Below are 27,680 nucleotides of genomic sequence, written 5' to 3' on the forward strand. Positions count from 1 at the left end.
TAAAGTATTTCTGGCATAAAAGCATGAGCTAATGCTCTCAAGAATAGTTCCCATAAGGATCTTTTGTTTGTGTCCCTTGAATAGAATAAAATTATACTATGGTAAACTGCTTTAATGGACGTTGGCAAAAACTGGAAAAAAAAATATAATGTTCCTTTTATAAAAAAAAAAAAGTGGAGAAATGCTTTCTCTTGGCCTCTGTAATAGGTTAGAGCTGTTCTACAATAATGATAGAGGTTTGCCTGGGCCTGAATATGCTGCCAGGGGGCTACTGAAGAATGGGAGGGGGCTTCAGTCAAAATGTACAATTTGGGCGGGGGTGGCGGTAAATGTAACAAGCCTTGCTGAGTGGTAAAATCAAAGCAAACAATCATCTTTTATCATTTTATCTAGCAGCGTCTTTGATATGATAGAAGCTCATTGATTGTTGGTTTTGTGGTAACTACTCCACTTATTACCCTCCAAAATTGCGAAATCTCTTTGGAACGTTACATATGATGTTTGTATGTCACGAGTACTCCTTTTACATTAGCCTAAATAACCTGGGTTTTGCACAGCAGTGCGCAAAAACCCCAGGATTACAGGAAGTGTAAACTCTCCCATGTGAAATGACCCACCTCCGGTGATGTGACCTGCCCAGCATTATGCTGGGTGGGGACGCCGGTGTAGAAGTGTTCTCCAGCTAGGTTGCCACCAGGTTTGAAACTACAAATTTGCAGGTGCAACCCAGCTTGTAGGTGTATTGGTGTTAGAGGTTTATTTATTAAATGGTATCTTGTAAAAAAACATTTCCTGGCATGTTTGACCCCAAAAGTTGTAAGAGCAATGCTTGGAATAGCTAAACACCTCATGTTATGCTATTAAAAGTACGGTCTTTTTAAATGTTGATTTTTAAACATGCCAGGAAGCAACAACTTAACAGTTAATGGTACAGGGATATATTTATTATCAAACATGGAGGAGCAAGCATGATAGACAGGTGCAGTGACATGTACACTACCTACCACAACATTTTACAGCCTCTGTGCGCCGGCTTCTGGTAAGTGTCTAGCTAGCTGGTCAGTGGTTCATTTAACAGCAAGATAATGACTTTGACCATACCACCAACCTATGTTGAAACTATGATTAGGAAAAGACCGTAGTCTAGAACCCATGGAATAGCCAGCAAACTCTCCAGGTTTCTACCTATTGAGGGATTCTGGGAAGTATGGCAACACTGACTTCCTGGGCATTATTTAAATTCCATTGTACAAAGAATTTCAAAAACCAAACATAAATAACTGGTGCATATCAAAACTACTTGAATACAAAATATAAACATTTGACTTCTTATGGTGTGTACACACGGTGTGATTTAGAATACAATTTTTACTCTACAGTCAACATAGGACAGTAAGATAACCAAAAAAAACACGGTTGTCATGAGGTTTGCGATACCGCTGTACAGCTGGTATTGCAAGGGAAAATAGACTGCGCTAGCAATTATATTTCTATGGTGCCTGTAAAATGTATTTGGCCCTGGCTCAAATAGCAAAATAGTCCAAATTGCACGTGCAGTTAGCTGAAATAGTAGTAAAAAAAAAAAAGCATAGAAATAGGATAGTTAATAAATAAGCCATTAGCCTGAATTGCACAGTGTGTATATACCTTTACATGTACATACACATGTACAGTTGTTGTTTTTTTCTTTTCTTGTCACTTAAACATGGCCGCTTCACTTTGGCTCAATAAACAGTATCTTACTGTGTGAGGAGTGTTCTTAGCATTAATAGTCCCTGACAATTAGTGTTTGATAACTCGACTTGAGAGGTTGTCATGGTGTGTAAAACACATGGTTTCCTGTTCATATAAAAAGACAGACCTTTGCATAGTGATGAAGTAATTTCCCCCCAAAATGCCATTCACTGCATGATCATGGCTTTTCCATGCTTCAGGTGTAAGATGTTACAATATGTTCTCAGACTCCACCAAGGCTGACAGCAGCCACTGTAAAGTGATTCAGTGAAACTTTCATCTGCATGCCTTAAAAAGTCAACACCATCTGGTCCTGGAAGAGAGCGATGCACAGCATTATGCCACATCCAAGCAGGAATCCAGCGCTGTGAAGAACACAATCCACGCCCTCGCCGAGTTCTGACATCTCACCATGTAATATTTGGGGAAGCTGAATACAAATGGATATGGTACAGTGTTACACTGGTTTCAGCTGCTCTAGAAATATAATATCAGCAGAACAATGGACATACGCACAGATTTATGTTCCAAAGTGCTTACAGGTAATCGTTGTGTATGATTAGGAAGATTTATAGATGCTATTATGGTGCTAAAATATAAGTATAAATAAACAGATTTAATGACTAAATACTCTGTACTTAGGGATACAGCCATACACTACACCCAGAAGCAACTGAAGCACCAAGCAAGTAGCATTTGTCAATTTGCTATTTTAAAAATCAAACCTGTAATTATTTATCCAGAAAGGGATGTGTAAAATTGGGAAGTAAGGGGCTGAATCTGGTTGAATAACATGGCCTATGGCTATTAAAAACAATGGTCCTAAGCAGACACCCATTTGTTTGTGGCTGATACCTGATGTTTATATGTCAAACTACTACCCAGGATACCGCAGTGATTCATATAGACTCCCATGCGGTATCTCATTATTTCACCCAGTGGCACTGCAAAAAAAAGCATGTGAGATAGTCTAGAACAGTGGTAGCCAACCCTAGCCCTCGAGAGCTACCAACAGTTCACATTTTCCAGACAACTTAGCTGCTGCACTCATTAACCACTGACACATTTTAAAAGATACACAGATGGAGCTAATTAGCTCACTTGTGATTCTGTGAGGAGACCTGCACAACATGCACTGTTGGTAGCTCTCGAGGACTAGGGTTGGCTACCTCAGGTCTAGAACCCTCTGGAATACCAAATGTTAGTGGCACTGGTGACTATTAGTATATTTCAGAAGAAACTTACTTGCCATCGTAAATTATTTTAAATATCTAAGGGCTGTGCAATCCAGTCCACAGAAATTCTTCAATTAGAATTCCATGGCCCATGGTTTCAAATGCTACACAGTGATCTAGAAGGATTATGATTGAACAGTCACCTTTCTCTTATTAGAAGATCATTCAGGGCACACATACCAGGCTTGTTGCGGTACTATGTCTTCTGAATACTGGCTGGAATGGATCATAAATATCATGGGTTGACAGTTGAGTTTCTAGTTGATTTGCAACCACTTTCCCAGAAACTTTTCCTCTATAAGGAAGGTTTAACACTGGTCTGTAGTTGGTCAGCCAATTGGAGTCAAAATTAGGCTTTTTAATACATGGTCTAACAATTGCTTACTTTAAAAATACCTGTCTGCAAAGAGCATTGAACTATCTTTGCAAATACAGGTCCAGTTATGTCCATACGCCCTATTGTAAGCTTGGTTGAGGCAGGGTCTAGATCACATGTAGTGGGGTGTAACATTTGGTAATTCTAACTATGTCTATTCCATCTGTTTTGTCTATGAAGACAGGTTGCTTACTTTGGCAAAAGATTGGCAATAGTGTTAGGATTCCAGCCTGGATTGAGGATACTTTGGCCCTTATTCAGATCTGATCGCATACAAATTTTGTTCTCAAAATGAGCAAAACCATGTGCACTGCAGGTGGGGCACATTTCAACACACCCATCCCAAATTTAACTCTCTCTGCACATGTTACATCTGCCCCACCTGCAGTACACATGGTTTTGCCATACTTGCCTACTTTTATCTTCACCTTTCCGGGAGAAGCCCGGAGAGGCAACACATCAGGGGGGCGGGAGCAAGGCTGACATCACTTGGCCCCGCCCCCCATGACGAAAACCTCCGTGATTCGCGGGCCGAGAGGGAGGGGGCGTGGCTTAAATGCCGCGATCGCGTCATTTAAGCCCCTCCCCGCGTACCCGCGATTTCATGTAATTTTACCCAGCGGGCAAGGCTGGAGCGGGGCAAATCCCAGAATGCGGGAGACTTGCCCACCTTCCCGGGGGGCCGGGAGAAGGACCCGATTTCCGGGAGGCTCCCGGCCATTCCGGGAGGGTAGGCAAGCCTGGGTTTTGCCCATTTTGAGAACAAATTTGTACTGCGATCAGATCTGAATAATGGCCTTTATCTGCATTTTGTAAACTCCCTGTATCTTGACTGGGAGAGGTTTTCAACAGGGTGCAGGAATGCAGGTTTGCAAAGCATCTTCCCTGTACAGCAGGCTCAAGGCACACCAACAGTGCAGGTTTTAGTGATATCCAGGCTTCAGCACAGATGTTTAATCAGAATCACTCAGATACTAATTAAGTCACCTGTGCTCAAGCCTGGATATCTACAAAACCTGCACTGTTGGTGTGCCTTGAGGACCGTGGTTGGGAAATCCTGCTGTACAGGGATGCTGAACTGGCCTAAAGTTTCCTGCCATGATATCAGTTGAAAGGAACCCTGTTTTCTTGATATTCTCCAATATGTTTGCTTAGTTTTAACTTATCCTCTACCTCTTGCACCAATCAATGTCCTGACGGCCGATGAATGGAGCTGTGGTCACATACATGAAGCCAACTCGGAAATAAATGCTCTTCTCCCATATTCAAAGGATTCAATGCAGTTTTGAATCAAGCCCAATATATGCGGTATAATTAGAGTTTACAATGTCAGTGAAATGGAGATGGAAGAAATTACCAGAGACAGTAATTTGCAGAAGGGCTTGGGAATGCTGTTCCCACCTCACCAACCATGTGCTCTTTGCAGATAGGGGAACACACTGGCTATGCTCCACAGAGCAACTATTGGTCCAGTTCATGTGCATGAAGCAGGGTGTAACAGCCACTGCCCCAGAACAGGGAGTATTTCCACCACTTGGGCACAAAAAAAATAACAATATATGACAGTAAATGAATAAGGAAGTAACACTGACGTACCATATCTACAAGGGCAACATATAGAAATATTCCAGCAGTAGCCGAAAATATCCAGGGAGTGATCTGAGCTGAGCTCTGGCTGGCTACGGCTCCAACCATCATACCCAGATATGACAGAAATGCCGACACAAGGCTGAAGATAAGGACCCTCCTCACCGGGACACCGGTCTGCAGCAAGACAGCAAAATCACCTACGAAGTAAAAGGTCAGTCATTCACTAAGCAACAACAGACCCTGGCAATTTTTTAGCCATGATTATGGGAGGACCGTTGATTGACAGCCAGTGGACATTTGTAGGAGGCACCGTTGTGGTTTTCTGGGAGTGCCGCCTAAAAATGCAGGCAGTCCTAGCTGTGAGGAGGAAGTAACTCTGATGTCGGCAGCAGCCTTCATCTCCCCATGGCCATTGCAGCTCTGAGTAAGTTTAGACTCACTCGGCGCTGCGTACAGGGGGAAGTCATTCGATGGTGAGAGATTGCAAATGTTTATTCCCCCCATATTTACATTCGGGGCGGGAGAGGGGTGACTCTGGCGGGGCAGATTTGCAGCCCAGTGATTGAGTCTAAAGCAGTCCCTTTGTCTTTGTCGGAAGATGCATACAAGTGCAAACCAAAAGGAATACAGGGGTAGACGTATGAAGCAGTGATAAGGAAGAAGAAGTGATAAAGTGCCTGGTACTTTATGACCAGCCAATCAGCTCCTGACTGTACCTTTTTAAACTCAGCCTGTAACCTAAAAGTCAGGAGCTGATTGGTTGATGATAAAGTACCAGACACTTTATCACTTCTCCTTCCTTATCACTGCTTCATACATCTACCCCACAGTGACAAAATGTTCTCAATTAACTTTTAATCATCAATCTCTATTTATACAAAGTAATTACTTATTCATAATTACACAGAGGTTTTAGACTATAGTGTGTTAGCGATTATGCATTGGATTCTGTACGGTTTGGTCACCGGACGCATGATCTACTCCCCCAAGCATGTTAAGGTCTTATTATTATTTTATTTATAAGGCACCACAAGTGTTTCGCAGCGTTGTACAAAGGAACAATACAGGGAGACAAAACTTAGTATTACATTGAATAAATAACAAAAATAGAGTACAGGTAAAGAGCGCCACAGTTCAATACACATTACAGCTTAAATATAAGTAGTGAGGACTCAATCAACGTACTACTAGAGGCTTGTGGCCAATGATGGAGATGAGTATGCGGACAAAGATGGTCACTGAGTATGGGAGAGCTGTGAGTGAAATGTGAAGAGAAGAGGGCCCTGCCCTGAGGAGCTTGCAATCTAGTAGGAAGGGGAGACAGACAGATTACATGAGGTGCAAGCAAGTGGGCGGTGGCTTGTTAGCAGGATGTAAGCAGGCAGGGGGTCGGAGAACCGGACTAGTTTTTGCACTGTAAGGGTACGATTTGATGAATAGGTGAGTTTTCAGTGCCTATTTGAAGTTTTGCAGGGTCGGGGAGAGTCTAATGGAGCGAGGGAGTGCGTTCCACTGAAGGGGTGCAGCACAGGCAATGTCCTGAACTCTAGCGTGGGAAGCAATGATCTTACATTCTACTTTAGCTAAATGCTTGTAACCATGTCATATTATCAGAGTGTATAGTAATTCTTACCTTTTGTTTAAATACCTTGTCTATATTTGATATTCTATGTATGGTTATTGTGTCGTATTTAAATGGCGATACCATAACACTATGTGAGTTTTCAAATCTTGGACGATATTTCTAACAGTCAGAAATATTGGCTAAAACCTATTAAAAAAACGTCTATTTTAAAAGTCGAGTCGGAAATCGAATTAGCAACAAGAGACGTGGATTCGCCAATCCCTGTCGGTTTCAACTTTTGGAATGTTTCAGAAGGTCAGAAGATTGGAATGGACATTGAATTGGTCGAATATAGATTCAACCTATTCTTGTCAAAAACGGTTGATTTTTTTCAACAGGCGGAAATATCTGTTGGGAATGAATAACCCCCATTTGATGATTGAGACTACACACTGGTATTCTCTGTTTCAATGTTGAATGTTTACTATACATTGTTTATCTAGAATATCAAAATCAACAAAAATAATCAATAAAAGCTAATGAATTCAAAAATAGATTGCACTGAGGGACTCTCATTGAGAAAATCCATGGCAACCCTATACAGAGCAAGCACGCATTGGATAATCTCCTAAAAAAAAAAAAACTTTACCTCTAACATAGGGCAACTCCAGTTTGGGAAAGTATAAAACTAGGGATATTTGCATACTCCTCAACATTACTAACCTGAGATAAATAGGTTTGATGTTCACTGTGGGTGTGTGCAGTTGCCCCTTATGTTAATTAGTGACAGTTTTACAAGTGAGGTGTTGGTAGCAGCCATGAGAAATAGCAGAGAAGAAAAGAGGACATGACGGCCCTTATTCTGGTTCACTCGCAAAGGCAAATTCCTTCTCAAATGGACAAAACCATGTGTACTGCAGATGTAAATGTGCAGAGAGAATTAGATTTGAGTGGGGGTTTTACTTCAAAGGTAGATCTATAATGCAGTGTAAAAATAAAGCAATCAGTATTTTCCCTGCACGGAAACAAAATAACTCATCTAAATCTCTCTGCACATGTCACATCTGCCACCCCCCCCCCCCCTGCAGTGCACATGGTTTTGTCCATTTGAGAAGGAATTTGCCTTTGCGTGTGAACCAGAATAAGGGCCGATATCTGTAAATGTGAGGCTCGATTTCCAATGCTTGTTAGCTAACACTGAAGGACCCTATGGTGTCTTACCAATCAACTACACTCATATGTTCATTAAGTATCTAGGCAAATACAAATATAATATAATTGCATAACAAATATTTTTGTATAGGGGCATGGCAGGGGACATTTGTTTATGTGTATTTCTGGTTCCAAATTAGAGACATAAAACCCAAGTATTACAAATAGTAGTTCCGTACCTGTACAATATGTGTCTGTAGTATATGCACCACTCACCGAGTTCATGAGGCAGCTCGTGGCAGAAGACAGCTACGGTGGTGCTGAGGCCACTAGAGAAGCCAGCAGAAAAGGCAGCACCTACAAGAAGCAGGAAACATCCACTGATAATAAGCACTCATGCTCTTTAGGAACAGGCTGATCTTCTCAATAGTAAAAAGTCCCCTGCTGTCAGATGCCATCACCGAAATACAGGTGCAGAGTTAGCGGGTCACCGGCTGAGCAACTGTTCATAACAGGCAGTTCTAGAGCTACACAACACTGTCCATCTGACACACCTCATTCCATTACTACTAGAGCCATGATGGACCCATGTGGGTGCTGTAGGAGTTAATCATCCCTATCAGTACCTGCAATGGTGACTGTGCATATACAGAAATAGTACATTACTATATATATGTCCTTAGTTACTTGCCACTGGATGTAACATTTTCAACCTACTTTACATAATTATTCTCTAGACTAAAGGTTGTAGAGGATATACTTATTGGCGGCACCTCACCTATAGACAAACCATCTGTAAAGTTGTGTATTCCATCTCCGAGAAGAACCATCCATACAAACTCTGCAATGCCTCCCCCTGCTGCACTGTGGGAGTGGCCTGAGTGAGCATGGTGTGACGGTGCCATGTAACCACCGGTTTCTGGTTCCTCCACCTGTTCCTCCGCACTGCTTTGTGGGCAGCCATCTGATGCTTCACAGAACTCTGCTTCTGAAAGAAATGCTACTATTAATCTTATATTTTTATGTATTGGACAATCTTTTAATTTACATGTGGTCTATAACCATAATACAATCTGAACCTCACTTAAAGTGCCAAAGTTCTCACCCCTCTGCTTCTCTTGTGTTTTGTAAAAAAGGATCCCTCCATTCAATTTCGTCAAATTAAAATTTTATATGTTGTACAGAAAATATCCCAAACCTGTTTTTGTGTGTTTTTGTGTGTGTGTGTTTTTGTGTGTGTGTGTGTGTGTGTGTGTGTGTGTGTGTGTGTATGTGTGTGTATAGGCAAAGACAGGCACTCTCAGGGAGAGAATCCACCTGATGCCTAGGTGCACAAGAACCCTGACCCAGGTAACATACAGCAGCACATCTCCTGGCACTCTAGGACTTTGTATTAAAATAAATACCAGTCTATACATATACCAAGAGCTGCATTCTACTACCACATTGGGGGTGAGCTTCCTTACTGACCATTGGGCACTGGCATTGTTAGAGAATCCTCATATCATTCTGACTATACTCTGCAGAATATTTGGCGGCAGGGGGGGGGGGGGGGGATAATATCTGTTTTCCTTGGTGAAGGAGGCATAACAGGCCAGGAATGTGGCTAATCTTTAGAAGATCTGATCTCCCTCAAAGCAATACTGTGCATATGTTACTTCATGTTGCTTAAAGCTGATGGATTCCACAAGGCACTGCGCCCCCCACCCCCCTCTTTAAGTACCTGGGTTTTCGTCTGAACAATAAACTGGATTGGACTGATAATTCTGCTGCTCTGTAGAGAAAGGGGCAGAGCAGACTTTACTTGTTGAGGAGAGTGAAGTATTTTGGGGTGCAGGGAGCACTACTGAGGATTTTCTTTGACTGTGGTGGCATCAGCTATATTTTTGTTTGTTGGGCAGCAGCATTTCGTTTGCTGATAGCAGCATTTTGTCTGCTGACTAAACAGACTGGTTAGGAACGCCAGCCCGGTTTTGGGAATGCCCTTTAATACGGTAGAGGTGGTGTGTGAGAGGAGAATAATTGGCAAGTTAGCATTCTTGCTGGATGATCTGTCCCAGCGACTAAAGGACATTTTGTCAGAATTATTTCCTTTAGTGATAGATTGCTTCACTGCAGGTCTTTTCTTCCTGCTGCGGTTAGACTATATAACCACCATGGTTCCGGGTAAATTACTGCATACATCTTAAGGTGCATACACACGGAAAGATTTAGCAAACAATCCACTCTCTCCAATCCAATTGATTTTTTGTTTTAATTTTCAGTAGGCTGAGTGCCCTAACAGAAGAGAGTACGGTACTTAATCTTTTACATTAATTGATTTTACTCTCATGAGTGCACCTCCGCAGTGCTGTTTCCTTGTACCTTTTAAGGCCTAATCTAATGTATTCTATATGTAGATTTGCCTACAATGTTCACACCCCAATGCTTAGTATTCCCTTCCCCCCTTTCCTAGGTGTAGCATTACCCTAACTGTCATCTTTACACTATCATTATGCTGTTGCAGTTTGTGAGTATACGCACTCTTTTACAGACAGATGCATTTTGATCTCTTCAGAATGTTTAATGCTTAGAGGTTAACAATTATTTAAGTGCTACAAAATTGGGGTGTGCAAAGGGTGCGAGTAAATAAGATCATCTAGGACAGAACATGATGCATAGAACTATATAATAATAGTAAATATAACTGTATACTATAAATAGGTACATATTGCTTGTGAACACTACACCTGTGACAATGTTAGTCAATCTAAAAATATTTTACTTGGGGTTTACTTCTCTGCAAACATTACCTTTTTGTACTAACCAGTAGCGACTTCAGAGGTGGAGGCTACGCCTACTGCCACTCTATCAAACATCACCAGATGAGACTCACTGGCAGTTGGTATGGCTCCTGTATTTGAATCTTGGACTGTGCTTAGAGCCATTACACAGTATGGTTTTGTTGCTATTGTCACAGTGTTTTGTTGCTATTGTCACAGTTAGTACAATTCCATAATCTCTAATCCTCATCTACAACATACATACTCAAGCTCTGTCCTCAGGACCCCAAACAGTGCATGTTTTCGAGGTCTCTTCACAGAATCACGAGTTAAAACATAAGCTCCACCTTTGGTCTTTAAAAATGTGTCAGTGTGCACCAGCAGAGTGACCTGGAACAAGTAAACTGAGGATGGAGTTTGAGAACCACTGCTCTACATTCTAAGAGTTAGATTTGGGTGGGGTTTTACTTCAAAGTGAGATTTATATTGCAGTGTAAAAATAATGCAGCCAGTATTTACCCTGCACAGAAACAAAATAACTCACCCAAATCGAATTCTCTCTGAACAAGTTACATCTGCCCCACCTGGTTTTGTCCATTTGAGAACCAGAATAAGGGCCTAAGTGTTTTTCCAAGTACAGCCAGACACCCCCTCTAAACCAAAACATTCAATGATAACATGATCTTACATATTGAGGGATTGCTTATTGCTGCTTTCCCACTGCAGAGCCATTTAAAGTACCGGTATTTTTAAACGGTATTTAAAACGGTATTAGCATTCGCATTGCACTAGATTACCGTTTTAAATACAGTTTAAGTACTATTCACATTGCAGTGAACCGTTTAATTTTCTCAGTAAAAAGAGTGCCTGTCTTTTATATAACCATCCCCCTCCCTTCCCTGGTACCTGCCCTGCACCCCCCCCCCTCCCTCCCCTGGTACCTGCCCTGCACCCACCCCCTTCCCTGGCACTTACCTGCGTGGGGGATCCGCATGTGTAATGAGCGCTGTGCATATAAATGAGCCGTTCATTACATATGCGCATATGTAATGAGCATCTCATTTATATGTACGACTCTTATTACACATGCGGATCCCCCACGCAGGTAAGTGCCAGGGGAGGGGGTGGGTGTAGGGCAGGTACCAGGGGAGGGAGGGGGGGGTCCAGGAAAGGTACAAGGGGAGGGGGAAGTAGAGTGGGATTTTTAAATACCGTTTAAGAGGCATTCCCACTGCCTTAGAAACGGTATTTAAACGTGTAGGACTCTGCTTTTTAAACGGGTTGAAATACCGGTTAACTTTAACCGGTATTTCAACTCTGGTGCTTTCACACTGCAGCCTTAAACGGTAAATTGTGGGGGAAAAACGGCAATTTACCGTTTAAGAGCTGCAGTGGGAAAGGGGCATCAGACTGGTATTATTGCACAGCAAAGTGTATCTAATACGGTCACTGTAATGTGTTATTGGCTACAATTATCTTGCATAGAAACCTACTTTTCCTGGTGAGGTCACTCTTGTGGCATCTCAGGCTCTCCCTTCCCAACATATAAATGTGTGTACTTGGAGAACAAGCTGGGCGTTGATCCTATTGGATACCTTTGCTAGATGCAGAACTGTATTACTCACCTACATGGTGGCCAAGGTCCCATAATACTGTGGTGCAAACTTCAGCCTGAATAGGCTTTTTTGTCTGAGGAGGTTTCTAAAGGTAAAGCAATTATTAATACATTGTGCAGAGCATCAGTAAGCATGTAAATCTGTTACATGATTAATTTTACCTTCTGCCTTCTTCTCCGTCTCATCAGACCTAAAAGATTTTCTATAAGGAACAGTATGTAGATCCCACCAAGTACACACAGCCCTTTCAAAACAGGTGCCATAGAATGGGGTTCATTATGATGTTTATCCTCTATGTGTTCTTCCTGTGCCTGCAACAAAATCATAGTACATCAGGTATTGGGCTAGAGGAGGAACTACCATTGGTGCATTGCACCGGGGCCCCTGAGGACTAAGGGGCCCATTGCTGCCCAGAGCATTAATTACTTATCCCCTGGCCCCTTTGCAGACCATTTTGAGCAAAGTCACATTATTGGCCCAGTGCAGAGAGCAGGGGAGGGACCTTAGTTTAAAGAGGCAGGGCCAGACTGATAGCAGTGTCCCACCACCTATCAGCGCTGAGGATCACAGTCACATGCTGCCTCTAATTAACAGACAGCTGTACATTATGTCTGATTCACTGCAATCTGTGAATTAAAGGTAACCACAAATAGTGGAGGCCGCTACCTTCATGTCTCCAAGGTACAATCCCCTTGTTCTCCACACCATGCAGGACATTGTGCTTGTACCCGTTACCCACTGTCTCCTCCTGTCACACTCTCCCAGTCACCAGTACCGAATTTCCCATTAGGCACGTGAGGCACGTGCCTAGGGGCGGCACTTGGATGCATGTATTAGTACTGTCAGCCTGAAATGTACCAGTAACTGCAAAATGTTTCCACTGTAGTGCACCAGGTTCCATCTTGAATAGAGTGTAAATAGATAGGACATACATATACTGCCCCTGTAAGTTGTCCTACTTAGCAAATCATCAAACAAGGGCTTATAACTAATCAATTAAAATATTACAATTAGGCAGGGGGGCGGACATTATTTTTGTGCCTATGGGCGCCCTCACCCCTAAATCCGCCCCTGCTAGTCACCCTCTGCGTCCTCCTGCTGTAACCATCCGTCTCTTGTTGCTTCCATTGCCACCATCTGCCGCTATGTCATACTGTCTCCCCCTGCCACTCACATATTCCACCACTGTATCGGGCTGTCAGTTTTCTTACCCTTTGTATCAGCAAAATTCTCAAGTGCTGTGAACACGGAGAACTCGCTCATATTCATGTATTGTGTAATGAAGTTCCTCCGTAACCATATATTGTCAATGTCATGTCAAGTAATTTTTTGTTATTGCCATTGACATAAGTAATTTTCCATGCAAAGCATTTGCATGCCCTTACTAGTGTAAGTGTGCACATGAACACAAATTACCAAGCCAGACAGCTTCTAGGGACTGCATCAGCTGCAGCTCCTAGAAGCAAAATATATGTAGATATCATTAATGTTTCTAAATATACTATTACAGCTCCTAAAATAGTAATATTATCATGAATGAACTTAACAAGTAAGACCAAAAAATAAACAGGACAAACTAAGCACAGCAAGAAAAGTAATTTGCCATTAAAATACTTTTAGGGACATACATCAAAGCTCAGATAGATATAAAGGGGCAGTTTTAACTTTTAACAAATGATATTCTTGTTATCACTTAGCAGGATAAGAATATTTAAAAGATCTGTGACATACGTGCGGCAGGAGGTGCAATAATGCATCACCACATAGAGTCCCGACAGCTAAGGCCACAAGGAACCGGAGTAGGTAGCGGAACAGCGGGCGTCTGAGAAGTGGCACAAAAGCCACAGCCAGTAGTGAAGGGGCGCTGATCACTGTAACCGCAACTGCCCCCCAAGCCAGGACTGGAATACAGAAAAGATCACAATACATTCATGACTTTACAGACTGGACTTCTTGTAGTTTGCCATTACTAAAACAAAAAAGTTTCATACAGATGATTTTCCATATTAAATATATCAGTTGTTATACGAATGGTTTTAATTTCAAGAATTCTTGCCATTGGAGTTGTATAAACTAGTAAGACAAAAGGGTCAATGTAAAAGGATGCGAGAAGCAGGAGGTACAGGAGCTTGCCAGAGAATGGGCATATTTTTAAAGCGGCAACCAGGTTGGTTTTACCTTTGGCACTTTAAAAAAATACAGCTGTTCTCAGACCTCTAGCACCCTATAACATATACTCCATGTACAGTAGTGGTTCAATTTATTAGATGTGCATGTTCTACTAGTGGAAACTTTCATTTAAAAAAGTTCTGTTAAGTACAAAAAGAAATACAGCAGTGTCTTGTGCCTGCACAGCTATAAAACTTCTCTTTGGTAATACCTGCCATGCAGTACGATGCTTCTTCCTTATGCCACACACAAAAAATTGCCCATGTACGCTACTTTTATTAGGACTAGTGTTTGCAGCCACCTAATGTCAGCATACTGTCATGCTACTGGAACACGAGTCCCAAAGAAAGGTGGTGATTTTAGGCACAATGAACCACCAACACATTCACGGGTAGATCGGTCATAGGGCCCACTGGGAATAATCCAGGTCTCTTCTACAAAAATTCACAATCCGCCCATGTACACAGCCTAGATGTACCAACGGCCTGTGAGTGCATGATGCTTCTAATAAGATAATTGCTAAGCAATCCATTGCTATCAGTCTTGAGTCTAAGGACCACATCTGGTCTGCTGATTGGACAGACAAGTCTTCACACACATGCCATGCACTTTAAGATTCTGTATTTTCCCTGAAGCTCTGTATGGTGTGATCTGCGGAATCTCTTTCCTGAGCACACAGAGTAGTAGTGTAGTAGGGAGTGCCATAAATGTGCTGCCCATTCCTTTTACAGGTGATCTTTGACCTTTGTGCTATGTTTGCCAAAACAGACAACATGAGGTCAGTGCAGTGTTTTGATCATAATTCACAGCTATTTTAAACTGATCATCATTAAGAAGACCAAATACATTTTGTTACACATGTGCACAATTCGGCAAATGTATTGTGGCTCCAGTTGCTCAGTGGAAGTGGAATAGTTGTAATTTGAGGACTGTTCATACAGGAAGCACAGAAAGCACAACATACTGTACTGTACCTTTTAGCAGTGACTGCTGGAATTGTGCCTTATCTGCGGTCAGCTGGTCATTGTGCTGAATGCACACACGACTGTCAATCTGGTAGAGCAATGCTGGGCAGAGTAGGGTGAACTGCTCAGGTGTGATTTCTGACACCCATCCAAGCCCAAAGTTCAGGAGCAACTGTGTTACATTGAGGCACTGCAGTGGACATAAACATGACAAGTGATTAACAGGAGCAACAAAAACCCTGAAACGTTGATCTCCGCACTATATTATTATTATTTTTTTTCCTACCAAGTTCTGATTCACAAAAGCTTCTCATACACACTGTAATTCTATTTGGTTGATACTACTGTTGAATAATCAGATCTGGGGACAGCAAGACAAATATCGGTTTCATAGGGCAGTATGGATGGTGTATTGGTTAGCATTACTGCCTCACAGCACTGAGGACATGGGTTCCATTCCCACCATGGCTCTAACTGTGTGGAGTTTGTATATTCTCCCCATACTTGTGTGAGTTTCCTCCAGGTACTCCAGTTTCCTCCCACATTCCAAAAATATACTGGTAGGTTAATTGGCCCCGAAACAAAATTAACCCTAGAATGTCTGTGTGCGTGTACATGTGGTAGGGAATATAGATTCCTCCCTCTGGGGCAAGGACTGATGTGAATGCTCAAATATTTGGAACCACTGGAGTAGACCTTTTATAGGTGGGACAGGTTTTTGTTTTTTTTACATGCACCAAAACCTTGCATGCAGTTTATCCCAGTGTGCAGTTAGTTACATTTCCAGAGGTACAGAATCTCAGATCCCCATGTGTGAAGGTGCCCAAACACTAGGGCGATTCCACTGCGATTTGGTCTCTTTTCATAGGATTCTGGCAAGAAATCCAATAAAAATCCTAAAAATATCATTGTTTGACATCAGGTCCTGTGAGCATTGACTCGGAGCCAGCAGGGCACAGAAGTCTATTTGTGGTGATCAAGCAGGTCAGCGTCTCCTGGTGGGAAACAAATCCAGGGCCCTTACACTATGAATGCAAGCTACTGTGCCACTATGTTGCCAGGGTCCTGGCAGTGCTCATGTCAATATCAGGGACACTAAGCAAATATTGGTTACTAGTTAAAAGCCTTACAAAATGACGGCTTGTCCCTATCTGCTCTTACATCAAATCTCTTTATCAAAGCTCCCTCTCTCTCGATGACCAGCAACTTTCAAACATATCATTTTGCTGTCACTTTCTGTTTAGGAGTAAGTTGGTCGGTCGAGTGGCCTCTAGTGGTACTTCACCTCAGAGGTAAGCACTAACTAGACAATTACTAAGCTTTGTATGTGTTTCTAGTGTATTGCATGGCATATTACATACAGTAGTACATCATAGAGAATATACAATTTATCCCTCTTGAGAGTCTTGCAATGCACGATAACTTACACCTTCATGTTGATGCCCGTTCTCAGTATGATGAAGTTTTAACAGCTGCCGCAGAATATCTCTGGGGGGCCATTGCCCATTTACTGGGGGTACATTAACTGCTTTGTCAGTACGCATCGTGAATTTTCTATGGTCTGGCTCCATTGTTGATGGATGTTCTGTGTTTGCCTTGGGTTTTCTATCTGAGCTGCTAAAAGTGTAAATATAGATTATTAATTATTGACAATATGCAAATCACAAGAACAAGGAAAACTAAAACAACATTTTTTGTTTAAGTCAAGGGTCAGTAACGATAATCTGTCCCATGATTTCCAGGATTCTCTACCTTCCTACTAGTTGTCTAGTTGGGTTAGGATCCCGATATCACTCACAGTGTCAGTGCTGGAATCCCAGCAGCATCCCGATTGAAAGTATGCCAGAGATGGTAAGGGATAGGCTGCAGGGGGGGGGGGTAGGGGAAGAGGGTTAGTATGTATAGGATCCGGACTATCAGGATGCCGGTATCGGTTTTATTACTGTCGGCATCCTAAGCACCGGGATTGTGATACCATCCCCTCTAGCTATAGCCATCTGTTTCTATTTATAGGTCTCCACCTCCATAGGTTAAGAGTGCATAGCTATTAGATACACACATGAAATCATTCCAAAAGGAAGGTTTCTTGGGGGGGGGTCAAGACAATTGTCCACTATAGTATATGCTACCAGGGAAATTAATCGACAGACCTGGTATCAAATGACCTTGGGGCTCTTATTGGCAGAAGTGTGTACTACATACAGGGATGGATATTTATAAAGGTGGAATAAGGAAAATACTGTAGGGAACAGTGTAGATGAGTATTCTGTATCTGGGACGATGGAATTCTTGCATCACGTAGACTTTTTACTCCAATTTGTTGTTTGTTTCTCCTTTTATTTTAGGATAACCCATGTGACCCAATAGTAGGCCTTGAGTTCCTTTTTGTCAGTTCTTGTCCAAAACACACCTGCAATGTGGAGTTGGATGGATTCTGGTGCTGAAAATGTTTATGGGCATATTATAAGAAGCGGATGAGCTCTGACCAGTGCTGTGCATGCATGGCCAGTGCGACTGGGGGAGGGGGGGGGGTGCATGCATGGCCAGTGCCACTGGGGGTGGGGTACACCTTTACACCATCAGCGCCAATGTCTTTTACAGACATGTAAAAAAAATGCATAATTATTCAGAAAAATAGGTGTCTGGTGGAGGACTGGGGTTGTAGAGCTATTAGCTGCATTGCGAATATGATCTTAATGCCCAATCAGGAGTTTAACCTTTTAACATTTTGAAAACATATATTCAATAAGTTATATAGTAAAATATTATTCTGCAGACAAATGTAGCATATTTGAAATACCTCCTATTATTGCTGCGTTGCATTGGAGTTGTGGGGAGTGGTAAGTGGTCCCAGGTGGAGTGCACATGGCTATGTTTGTTTTCCTGAACATCGAGTATATCCAGGTGGGAAACGTGATCATGTCCCAGTTCTAGATGTTGTATCTCTACCACCTATGGTCATAAAATGAGTAAGAAAGCATAATTATTGCCTATAATTTTCAAATTCTCCTAATTGTGGTAACAAACAAGAATGTCCGTTGATAAAAGTAACATCAAAGAAATATTTTTTGTTTTCTTTAAATACAACACAAACATGTGAAGCTTGTAACTTTGTTAATAACCTTATCCAGACCAGGCAATTGGGGTTGTTTTTCCCAGCATGGATGGCAGGATGTAGTAAGTATCACACATGTGATCCCATTTGTAGATACCATAATAAACAGTGTCTGTATGTACCAAACAACTTCCAAAGGACAGCCTACTGACAAGGGCTGTCCTATGCGGTGGAAGGACTTCAGGTTTAGGACCCGGTTACCCTTCTGTGCATACAGAGAGAGATGCACATGATTTGGGTTGCAAGAAGGGATCTAACTGGATTCCTCTCAGGGGAAGTTACATCTTTTGGTTAACGCCAAAGATGTTGTTGCCCACCAGCACCAAGCAGGCTGGAACATATAGAAAATGCTGTAAAAACCCTGACACTGCATTTTTGTGTTTGTTTTTTTTTGTCACATTTTAGGCTTTAGTAAAATGGAGAGTGTTTGGTAACTGCTTCACCAGTGGCACCTGTGTAACTGCTGCAACCGTGAGGCCACTGGATTCTGGCTAATCTACTTACATTTAAATAATAACAAAAAACTCACAGGAGCCAGGCGGCGGGGAGCAGCGCCTCAGGGAACCTGTGCTTCTGCACTTCTAGCATCTGACAGAGGAGCGTAGAGTGCCCATCCCCGGGCCACAAGCATGTAACCCCCACTGGGCAGTGAGCATGTAATCCCCACTATGCAACAAGCATGGATTGTAAATCCTCCTGGCAATGAGCATGGAATCTCCCATGGCAACAATCATGAAACCCATGGCAAGGAGCATGTAACCCCAGGCATAGAGATGTAACCCCTGGCCTCGAGCAAGAAACCCCTGGCAACGAGCATGTAGGTAAGCGGCAGTTATGTGGCATAATATGTAATAGTTGTTACGGTGTGTGTGACATAATATGTAATGGGCATTACTAGTAGATAAGTGGATACAGAAAGACTAGTAGATAAGTGGAATAGCCTCCCATCAGAGGTGGTAGAGGCAAAAACAGTAGAGCAATTTAAACATGCTTGCGATAGGCATATTGATATCCTTACAAAAAAATAAGGATCAAATATGGTTTCAGGTAACATGTTTAAAAAAGGAGAAGACTAGATGGGCCAAGTGGTTCTTATCTGCCGTCAAATTCTATGTTTCTATGAATTGAGTGGTGTAATGTGAAGTGGTACTAATATGTGGCAAAAAATGTTGCCTACATATAGTCAAAATTGTAAGTAAAGTTAGCCAAAATCACACAGTGTTAAGGGGACTTGCGATACTGATGCATGGATGATATTGCAAGTAGAAATAGACTGTGCAGCACAGTCTATTTCTACTATATCGCAGGGGTGTCATGCTGCACAATGCAGTGCACATGGCCCCACTCTCCGACGTTCATCACCCGCTGGCCAATGCTTTAGCCATGCCTGTCACCGATGTCTCTAGGTATAGCGATGTAGAAATCCCACCTACTGTTATGCTGGCTCCACCCATTGTTGATTTGGTGCCGCCCACATGAGGCCAATTTTCAAGGTGCAATTTTAGTCCCCAATCCGCCCCTGGACTGCACTAACCAATCAGCTTCTAACTCTCATTTTACAGGCAGTGTTTGAAAAATTACAGGAGCTGAGTGACTTGTACTTCCACAACAGCTAATGAGCCAAAGGCTGTCTAATGCTGGGTACACACTAAACCAGGAATGGGGAACCTTCGGCCCTCCAGCTGTTGTTGAACTACACATCCCAGTATGCCCTGCTACAGTTTTTCTATTTTGCTAAAACTGTTGCAGGGCATGCTGGGATGTGTAGTTCAACAACAGCTGTAGGGCCAAAGGTTCCCCATCCCTGCACTAAAAAATATTTGTACCAGGGACGCAAACCCCCTGATGCAATGGAGACTCCTGCCTCCGGGCTCCAAGCCCTAAAAGGACACCAGCTGGTTCACAATCCAAGTGTAACGGCAGCTCTTCCAATGGAGCTTTGTGGTGCACTCACTGATTCTGCTGCATATTTAATCCGTTCTGTCCCAGGAGCCCTTCTAACACCTGCAATAGGGGAGGGCTGCTGCTGTCTGGTGCCGCTAGGCCTGCTCTGCAGCAACCAACAAAGCAACCTCCTCTGCTGTTGAACTGTGAGATGGGACCCACCAGTAAATGCAGATTCATGCTGCAGATGGCTGAATCTTATAAGTCTGACCATGACCCACTGGCCATTATCACACCTATTTTAAGCGGAGGGTGCACCAAATTTAAATTTGCCTCTGGGAAACTGGGACGAACTTACGCCTGTGATGTGTACCGAGCAATGATTTAATGTGACAGCACAATACATCGCGCCTTCTGAACACATTGCATGACGAAGTGGGCTACGGCACGTTGTATAGTTTAAAATGCATGCCTTCATTCCTGGATCCGCAGGAGTGCACAATCGCGGGGACACAACTGACTTCAGGGAGGTCAGAACGGAGGCACTCAATAGGACTTCGTATAAACTTAATCAGGCGTGAAACACCATTCAGTTATCTTTATATTAAATTCATATCATGATGCTTTTTTATGTTATCATGTATAATAACCCAAAGCTGGGCACACAATGGACAGCATTTAAACAATTTTGTGGATTCTGACAAGCTGGAATGTCAAAAAGATTGTCCAGTGTGTATAGGCACAATGTCACTGATGATGTGTGCTCCCACTCATCGTCAGAACAGCGTCCATTGTTTGTACATGCAGGACAGAGGAGGAAATTGCTAGCCCCCTCCCCACCACCCTGCCATTGCTCCTCACTACAGCCGGCATCAGCAAGTGTGTATGCAGGGTCCTGTCGTGGGTTGCACGGAAATGTTTTCCCTTTTATCCATGCCTGTACAGTATGGATATATATAGCAGCAGGAATAATTACTGCCATTATAAAAGCTAGAATGCTGCTTGACATTTTACAATACTTCAAAACAAAGCTGGAGACATGTATTTCACATTTCCTTCTTCTACTCATCTGTATTTATTTATCTCTGTTTTCCAAAATAATTCCTATATATCATTTTCACAGGTCAGACATTCACCTGCACTTTACCGAGGCCCAGGTTCTTCAGCAGCAGAGTCAGACCCTGATAAGTCAATGTGTCGTTCTCGCCGTACAGGTGAAACAGCTGCTTTAGGTAATATCCTTGTTCCTTCAACGCATCTTCCAGAGACGACCAATTTTGATAATGTTCCGGTGTCTGGAGCAGAAGATCTTGTTCAGGGGTCTGGTTTCTGCTCAATGTGAAGTTCTGAACATTAGCTGTGCCCTGACATGCAGGCAGAGGGTAGGAAGTCCACAGGCCGAGCATAAGCACTAACCACACTCTGTAGAGCAGCATCTGAAATACAGGATCAGCGAAATTAAGCACTAATTAAACATTTGGCTGGAAGTCATTTTCAGTTACAAGGCAATAGAAACAAAGTACAACTATAGCACTTTAAGGAGTGCCATGTTACGGGCTGTGTTTCAAAAATGACTACACCTGTGCACCAGCTAGTTGGTCTTGAAAACATAAACTGTATGTAGATTTTGAGGACCAGTTTGGCCAGCTATGATCTAGAGCAGGACTGTCCAAACCGATCCTCAGAATCTACCAACAGACCACATTGTACAGACCCCCTAGCTGGTTCACAGCTGTAGTCATTACTATCTGTCACATTTGCAAACATGTGCTACATTCATTCCTAACCAACACATTCTACAGATCCACAGGTGGCCTGGAAAACATGAACAGTTGGTAGATCTTGATGATTAGTTTGGTCACCCCTAATCTAGAGCAGTGGTAGCCAACCCTAGCCCTCGAGAGCTACCAACAGTTCACATTTTCAAGACAACCTAGCTGCTGCACAGCTGCACTCATTAATCACTGACACATTTTAAAAGATGCACAGATGGAGCGAATTAGCTCACTTGTGATTCTGTGAGGAGACCTGCAAAACATGCACTGTTGGTAGCTCTCGAGGACTACATGTAAGTAAAGAACTGTCCATGCTGCTAGAACTGTCCATGCTGCTAGAACTGTCCATGCTGCTAGTAGTTCTCTACATACATCTTGAGCAGTGGTACTCAAATTTGGCCCTCAGGACTGTTTTCCAGGTCACCCAGCAGGTGCACAGGTACATTCATTACTCATTGACACATTTTAAAAGATCCACAGGTGGAGCTAATTATTTCACTTGATTCTGTGAGGAGACCTGCAAAACATACACTGTCTGGGGTCCTGAGGACCGAATTTGAGAACCTGTGATCTAGAGAACTACATGCTTTCTATGTGTATTATTATAAGCTTAAAGGGTACTTATGTAATATCTGGGCTCCCGTTTTTCTTATGAGACCACGTCCGCTCGCCACGCTTCGGGCACGGTGGCTCGCTGCGCTCGCCACACTATATAAAATCAACTCCATGCGGAATTGGATAGTAGGGGTATGAAAAAATGGGGTGCATTTAACATGGGAGCCCAGATAATACATAAGTACCGCTTAAAGACTTAGATATGCTTATTACTCTATCTGTTCATTTATGCATACCTCCCAACATGACCCTGTCCAGGAGAAAATGCTCTGTTCCTGGATTTCCCTGGTAATGTATGATTGCCATCACCTGATGTGAGCTAGATAATTGATAAGAAAGGTGTTTCAACACAGGTCCTGGACAGGGAAGTCCAGAAGCAGAGCATTGTGTCCCTCCTGGAAGAGGTAATATTGGGATTTATGATTTATGTTTGCACTTGTTTGCTCTAATGTATTTCGGTCGCACTACCTTCTGCATTTTGGATCCATGATTAGTCTGTCATCATTTGTATCTGGACTTGCACCAGCCCTGTGTTTGGTGCAGACAATCTGTCTGAAACAGTCACCCATCCACATCTGACACTTAAATTAAGTAGGAAAGATGGACTGCACTCTCACCACATTCCTATGATGCTACCAACAGACACCGCTGTTCTTTATGCTTTACAATACTCTAGTTGCCGCCCAGAAATGGCTTCTTAACATTATGCTCCTTCGGATGCAACACAGGTGGAGATACTTGCCACTTCAGACGCCTCATATGATGCATGAGCAAACCACGTATTTAGATTAAGATGCATGTGAGAACAGGATAAAACCTCTAAGTGTGTTAGTTTCCACTGATACGTCCAACTTAGGATCAGCCCATTAGAATCCAAATTCTTATAGGTGTAGTGCCATTCTCCACATTGATGATGATTACAGACACACATTATACCCCTTTCACACCGCAAACCTGGGTTGGACCCGGTCCAGCACTTTCACATTAAACCCGAGTAGGCCATTATACAGAGGGCGACTTGGGTTATAAGCTGTGGTGCTTTCACACAATGCCTCGACTTGGGTCCATATGTTACCAACCCGGCAATAACCAGGGTCCGAGGTGCTATGTGAAGGGGTATTAGTGATGGAATTATCATGTATCTCAAAATATACATGTACAATAGTAATGTGACATCCTTTACAAATCAGTGGACGGTCAGAATGAAGAAGAAAGGTATTTACAGACTGCTTTGTGTCTTATACAGACAAAGATGTTATTAAAGCTTATTAAAACAGGAAGCACAAGGAGCAGAATGCTTGCCAGAAAAATGAAAGCATCAGCATTGTAGGCAAAGGGCAAAGCCGTGCACCAGGGCCTCAACCCACCCATTCACGGAATAAATAAAAAAGAAAAATCAACTTTTCTCTACTACTGCAACTCACAGTCTCTCCACATGCTTTAAGACAGTGAATGTCACCATTCTGATTGGTGGATAGCTCCAGCCATCCACCAATCAACATGCTGACAGCCATTCACTGTCTGGCTGCATGCTAAGAGGCAGGTAGATGATGCTGCCTGGCTGCTATGATTGTGTGTAATTTACTATCAGGGCCGCTGGCCCACATTCGATACCTGCCCCCCAAGAAGCTCAGGATATCCTGAGCCCACTTCTGATTGAAGGACCCTAGAATCATGGAACCTTGGCAGCTGCCCAGAAGTGGTAGATATATGGTCAGTCTGCCATGAAGTACACCCCATAGTGTTATCCAATGGTATAAGCCTACTGCCATGAGTAAGAATTTCCATATTGAGCTCAAGCTCCTGAGATTTCAGTTTGTTGAACCTTCCCGATGCTCATTTATGTCTCCTGCCAGTGAGGGAAATGCAGAATAAAAACACAGTGTTCCAACAGCTAAGCAAGGCTAGGACACACTATATTCCCCAGTTATTTTTATGCAGATTAAATGCCTTGTTTCTCTTGGGTCACAAGAGACCATTGCTTCTCTCTTTCAGGAAGAGTAGGGAAATCACATCCAGGATCTAGAACATCTGAACCCCCAGCAATGTCCGTACTTCTGACAATCCTTTTACTATCCTGTCATTGTCTAAAGGCCGCCATACATTAGTCCAACTTGTCCTAAGGAGAGGTCTCAGCCAATCATTGGGTTTTTTATTTTTGTTAGTGCGCTGCCTGGCAGCTTCCTCCCCTTATCATTGTATAATCAATAAGCCTAATCATAGAACTTAATACCAGTGCCCTATACACTGTTATTGGTGTGTTAATATTTATTCTTTATAATAGACCATGTTTACTTACTTTAGCAAGCCGTGTCATTAGAAAAGCCAATACACAGTATTTTAAAGCATAAGAATAGCATAGACAGATGCACTTTTTATAAGTATTTATATTATTTATATAACTCAACAACTAAAGAAGCAGCAAGAGACGTACAAAGAGCGAGGGGTAAGTATTTCACTGCTGCACTAAGGTCGATATTTCACCTTAAAATGTGGACATGTTGCCTGTCAACATTATGGTGCCGACATTGTTATTGTCTACTTTTGATTACATCCACTTTGTCGAGGCAACCCCTTTCCAGGTAGCAAATTTGCGCTTAACCCTTTGAGTGCCAACATCTCTTTGAGAGATGCGCAAAAATATCCACTAAAATTGCCAACAGCTCTGAGAGAGATGTGCAAAATATTGGCTAAAAAAATGCTAGTGTGGCTCACATTGTTATATAAATTATATAAATTGAAAAAAAAAAAAATGTTGTGTAAAAAAGATTATGCGTGAAATTTAACAGGATGAGAGGTTCAGAGGGCAGTATTCAATGAGGCTGATTCGCCATGTTCTACGGCGAATGCGTGCTATTTTCATGCTCTAAGGTGAATCTTTTTACTGAAAAAGTGAATCACCCTATTCAACGTGCAATATTCGCCGACGGCAACAGTGAATGACGGACAATTCACCGTCTGATAGTCACCGCAATTCGCTGTGGTTTTTCAATGTGATTCGCCGTGAGTGTATTCAATGATCAGATGGTGAATTGCTTTCTAAGTGATTTTCGCTGTGTGTCACAGTGTAGCAATCGCCATCTTTTTATGGTGAACTGGAATGTGAACTTTTTAAATAAAGTTTTTTTTTTTATTTGGTGTAAAAAAAAAAAAAAATCAGGCATTTTATTATGCTATTTTTATTCAAATATATATATATATATATATATTTATTTTTTTACACATAACAGCTAGCAGGGGGCCAAGAGCCGCTCATTCGATATTTATATATTCACTGCTCCCGATCATTATATATGCACAATCGGGAGCAGTGCAAGCGACTCCCTACCTGCGTCCCCTGCTAGCTCTCCCGGGGGGCAGCTTCTGCTGTCTGTGTCCCCGGGAGCCCTGCTTCTGTCCCACAGTGTCTGGCGCAGGCAGGGAGGCTTCAATCTCCCTGCCTGCTGCTGTCCGCCGCAGGGGTTAAGAATCGCCGCCAGGGGCAGCAAGCCCCTGCGGCATTGAATACAGTGACAGGGAGGGCTGGCAGCGAAGGCTCTAGCCCTCCGGAACACGGAGACTGTGCAGCGAATCCTAAACAGGATTTGCTGCACACGCCGAGTATACTGCCCAGAAAGTGAGAGATTTGCTAAGAAATCTCCAGGGTTTTTTTAAAGCAGCAATCATTTACACTTCAAAATCAAACTGGTTTGGCTGAGCAATATATCTGCCCCCGTGTGTACACAGCATAATATCTGCAATAGGGGACAGGGTGGCTGCTGCTTGGTAACACTCAGCCTGCGCTGCAGCAAGCAATGCTGCTGGACTCAGATGATATGCACAGGGGAATGTTGACACACAACATATTTGGGGTGGGGGGCACCAAACTCCAATTTGCCTTCAGGCGACTGAGATGAACTTACGCCTCTGCGCACGCAATATATATTACATAGCTACCGGTGTCCGCATTAGTGTGCCATCCTCGGACACTTACCAGTTGTGGATACAGTCGTCGGGAAGCTAGTGCTCATGTTTTTCCCTGCTACAAAAAGAAGCTGTATATGTCTCACATCAAAGCTGCAGTGACCAGTACTGTTTGTTTTTCCAACACTAAACTTGGCCATTGAAATACAGATTTAGCCTTGGATGGTGGAAGGAAGGGGCTGTACGCTGACTCCAACATACAGTACATAGGAAAGTTAATGTTTAAGTCTGTCATCAAAATGTTTTCCAGTATTAGCCTGTTCCTGAATGCCCTGACTGTATAATGGACACACATATATAGTTACATAATGATTGTTAGAGTCGTACTCTGACACAGAACCAGCAATAGGAAGACGTGAAATAAAATACTGAATATAAGAAAATATAAACATAAAAGTTAAACCTTTACCACATCTTACAAAAGTTCTACTTAGTATAATATAAAACTGTATATGTACAATATGGTAGGCAATACCATACTTGCCTACCTGACCCTCCCCATGAGGGAGAAAATGCTCTGTTCCTGGACTTCGCTGGTAATGTATGATTGCCATCACCTGTGGGGAGCTAGGTAAAGGTGTTTCACCACAGGTGATGGCAATCCTACATTACCAGGGAAGTCCAGGAACAGATCATTTTCTCCCGCATGGAGAGGGTCAGGTAGGCAAGTATGGGTAATACAAACGCTTAACAAATGACAGTTTAGCACATAAATGGGTCAGTACCATTGGCCTAATTCAGATAGGCTCCAGTTGTACATTAGTTACTGGATACACACAACACAATTTATATGTTTCCACATTATACATTTTTCTGATGTTTACTGTTAGGTATAAGTACAATGGTCATGATATTGTACATAAGTTTGTCTATGTCTGATACAAATAGTACAGTATTTACCTTTCATTATTGCAGAACTGCTCTGTAATCCACCTCCCTTGTGTAGCATTGGCTTCCTTCCTACACCGCAAAATCCAACACAATAACTTGATTTGAAATACTGTACAGGGACTTTGTTCAAAAGCTACAGGCTAAGATCCAAATGTATTCACCTGTAACCAGCCCACTTACACAGGTGAGAGGACACTGCTCACATTGCAACAGATCAAAATGCATTGGCAGGAAATAAGTGTGATAAATGGACTTCACTCTGCTGACTCTAGTG

General features: G+C 42.6%; 1 protein-coding gene across 6 annotated transcripts; it reads right to left on the minus strand.

Moving 5' to 3' along the window:
• Positions 1 to 78: 78 nt before the first annotated feature.
• On the minus strand, positions 79 to 27,680 carry SLC39A5 (solute carrier family 39 member 5). Of its 6 annotated transcripts, none has more exons than XM_083169150.1 (13): positions 27,568 to 27,680; positions 27,416 to 27,475; positions 21,299 to 21,598; positions 17,964 to 18,115; positions 16,591 to 16,780; positions 15,173 to 15,353; positions 13,761 to 13,930; positions 12,191 to 12,340; positions 12,039 to 12,114; positions 8,430 to 8,639; positions 7,928 to 8,008; positions 4,942 to 5,132; positions 79 to 2,164 (listed from the first exon to the last, which is right to left on the minus strand). In XM_083169150.1, the coding sequence occupies exons 3-13, from the start codon at positions 21,596 to 21,598 to the stop codon at positions 2,024 to 2,026; spliced, it is 1,842 nt and encodes a 613-aa protein (XP_083025276.1). In that variant the 5' UTR covers positions 27,416 to 27,475; positions 27,568 to 27,680; the 3' UTR covers positions 79 to 2,023. The 6 variants fall into 6 exon arrangements, with proteins under 6 accessions (XP_083025276.1, XP_083025277.1, XP_083025279.1 ...); XM_083169151.1 differs by having other exon boundaries at positions 27,587 to 27,669; XM_083169153.1 differs by having other exon boundaries at positions 8,430 to 8,636; positions 27,416 to 27,601.

Source organism: Crinia signifera, chromosome 2, assembly GCF_055691185.1.
Source record: "Crinia signifera chromosome 2, ASM5569118v1, whole genome shotgun sequence".
NCBI classification, from domain to species: domain Eukaryota; kingdom Metazoa; phylum Chordata; class Amphibia; order Anura; family Myobatrachidae; genus Crinia; species Crinia signifera.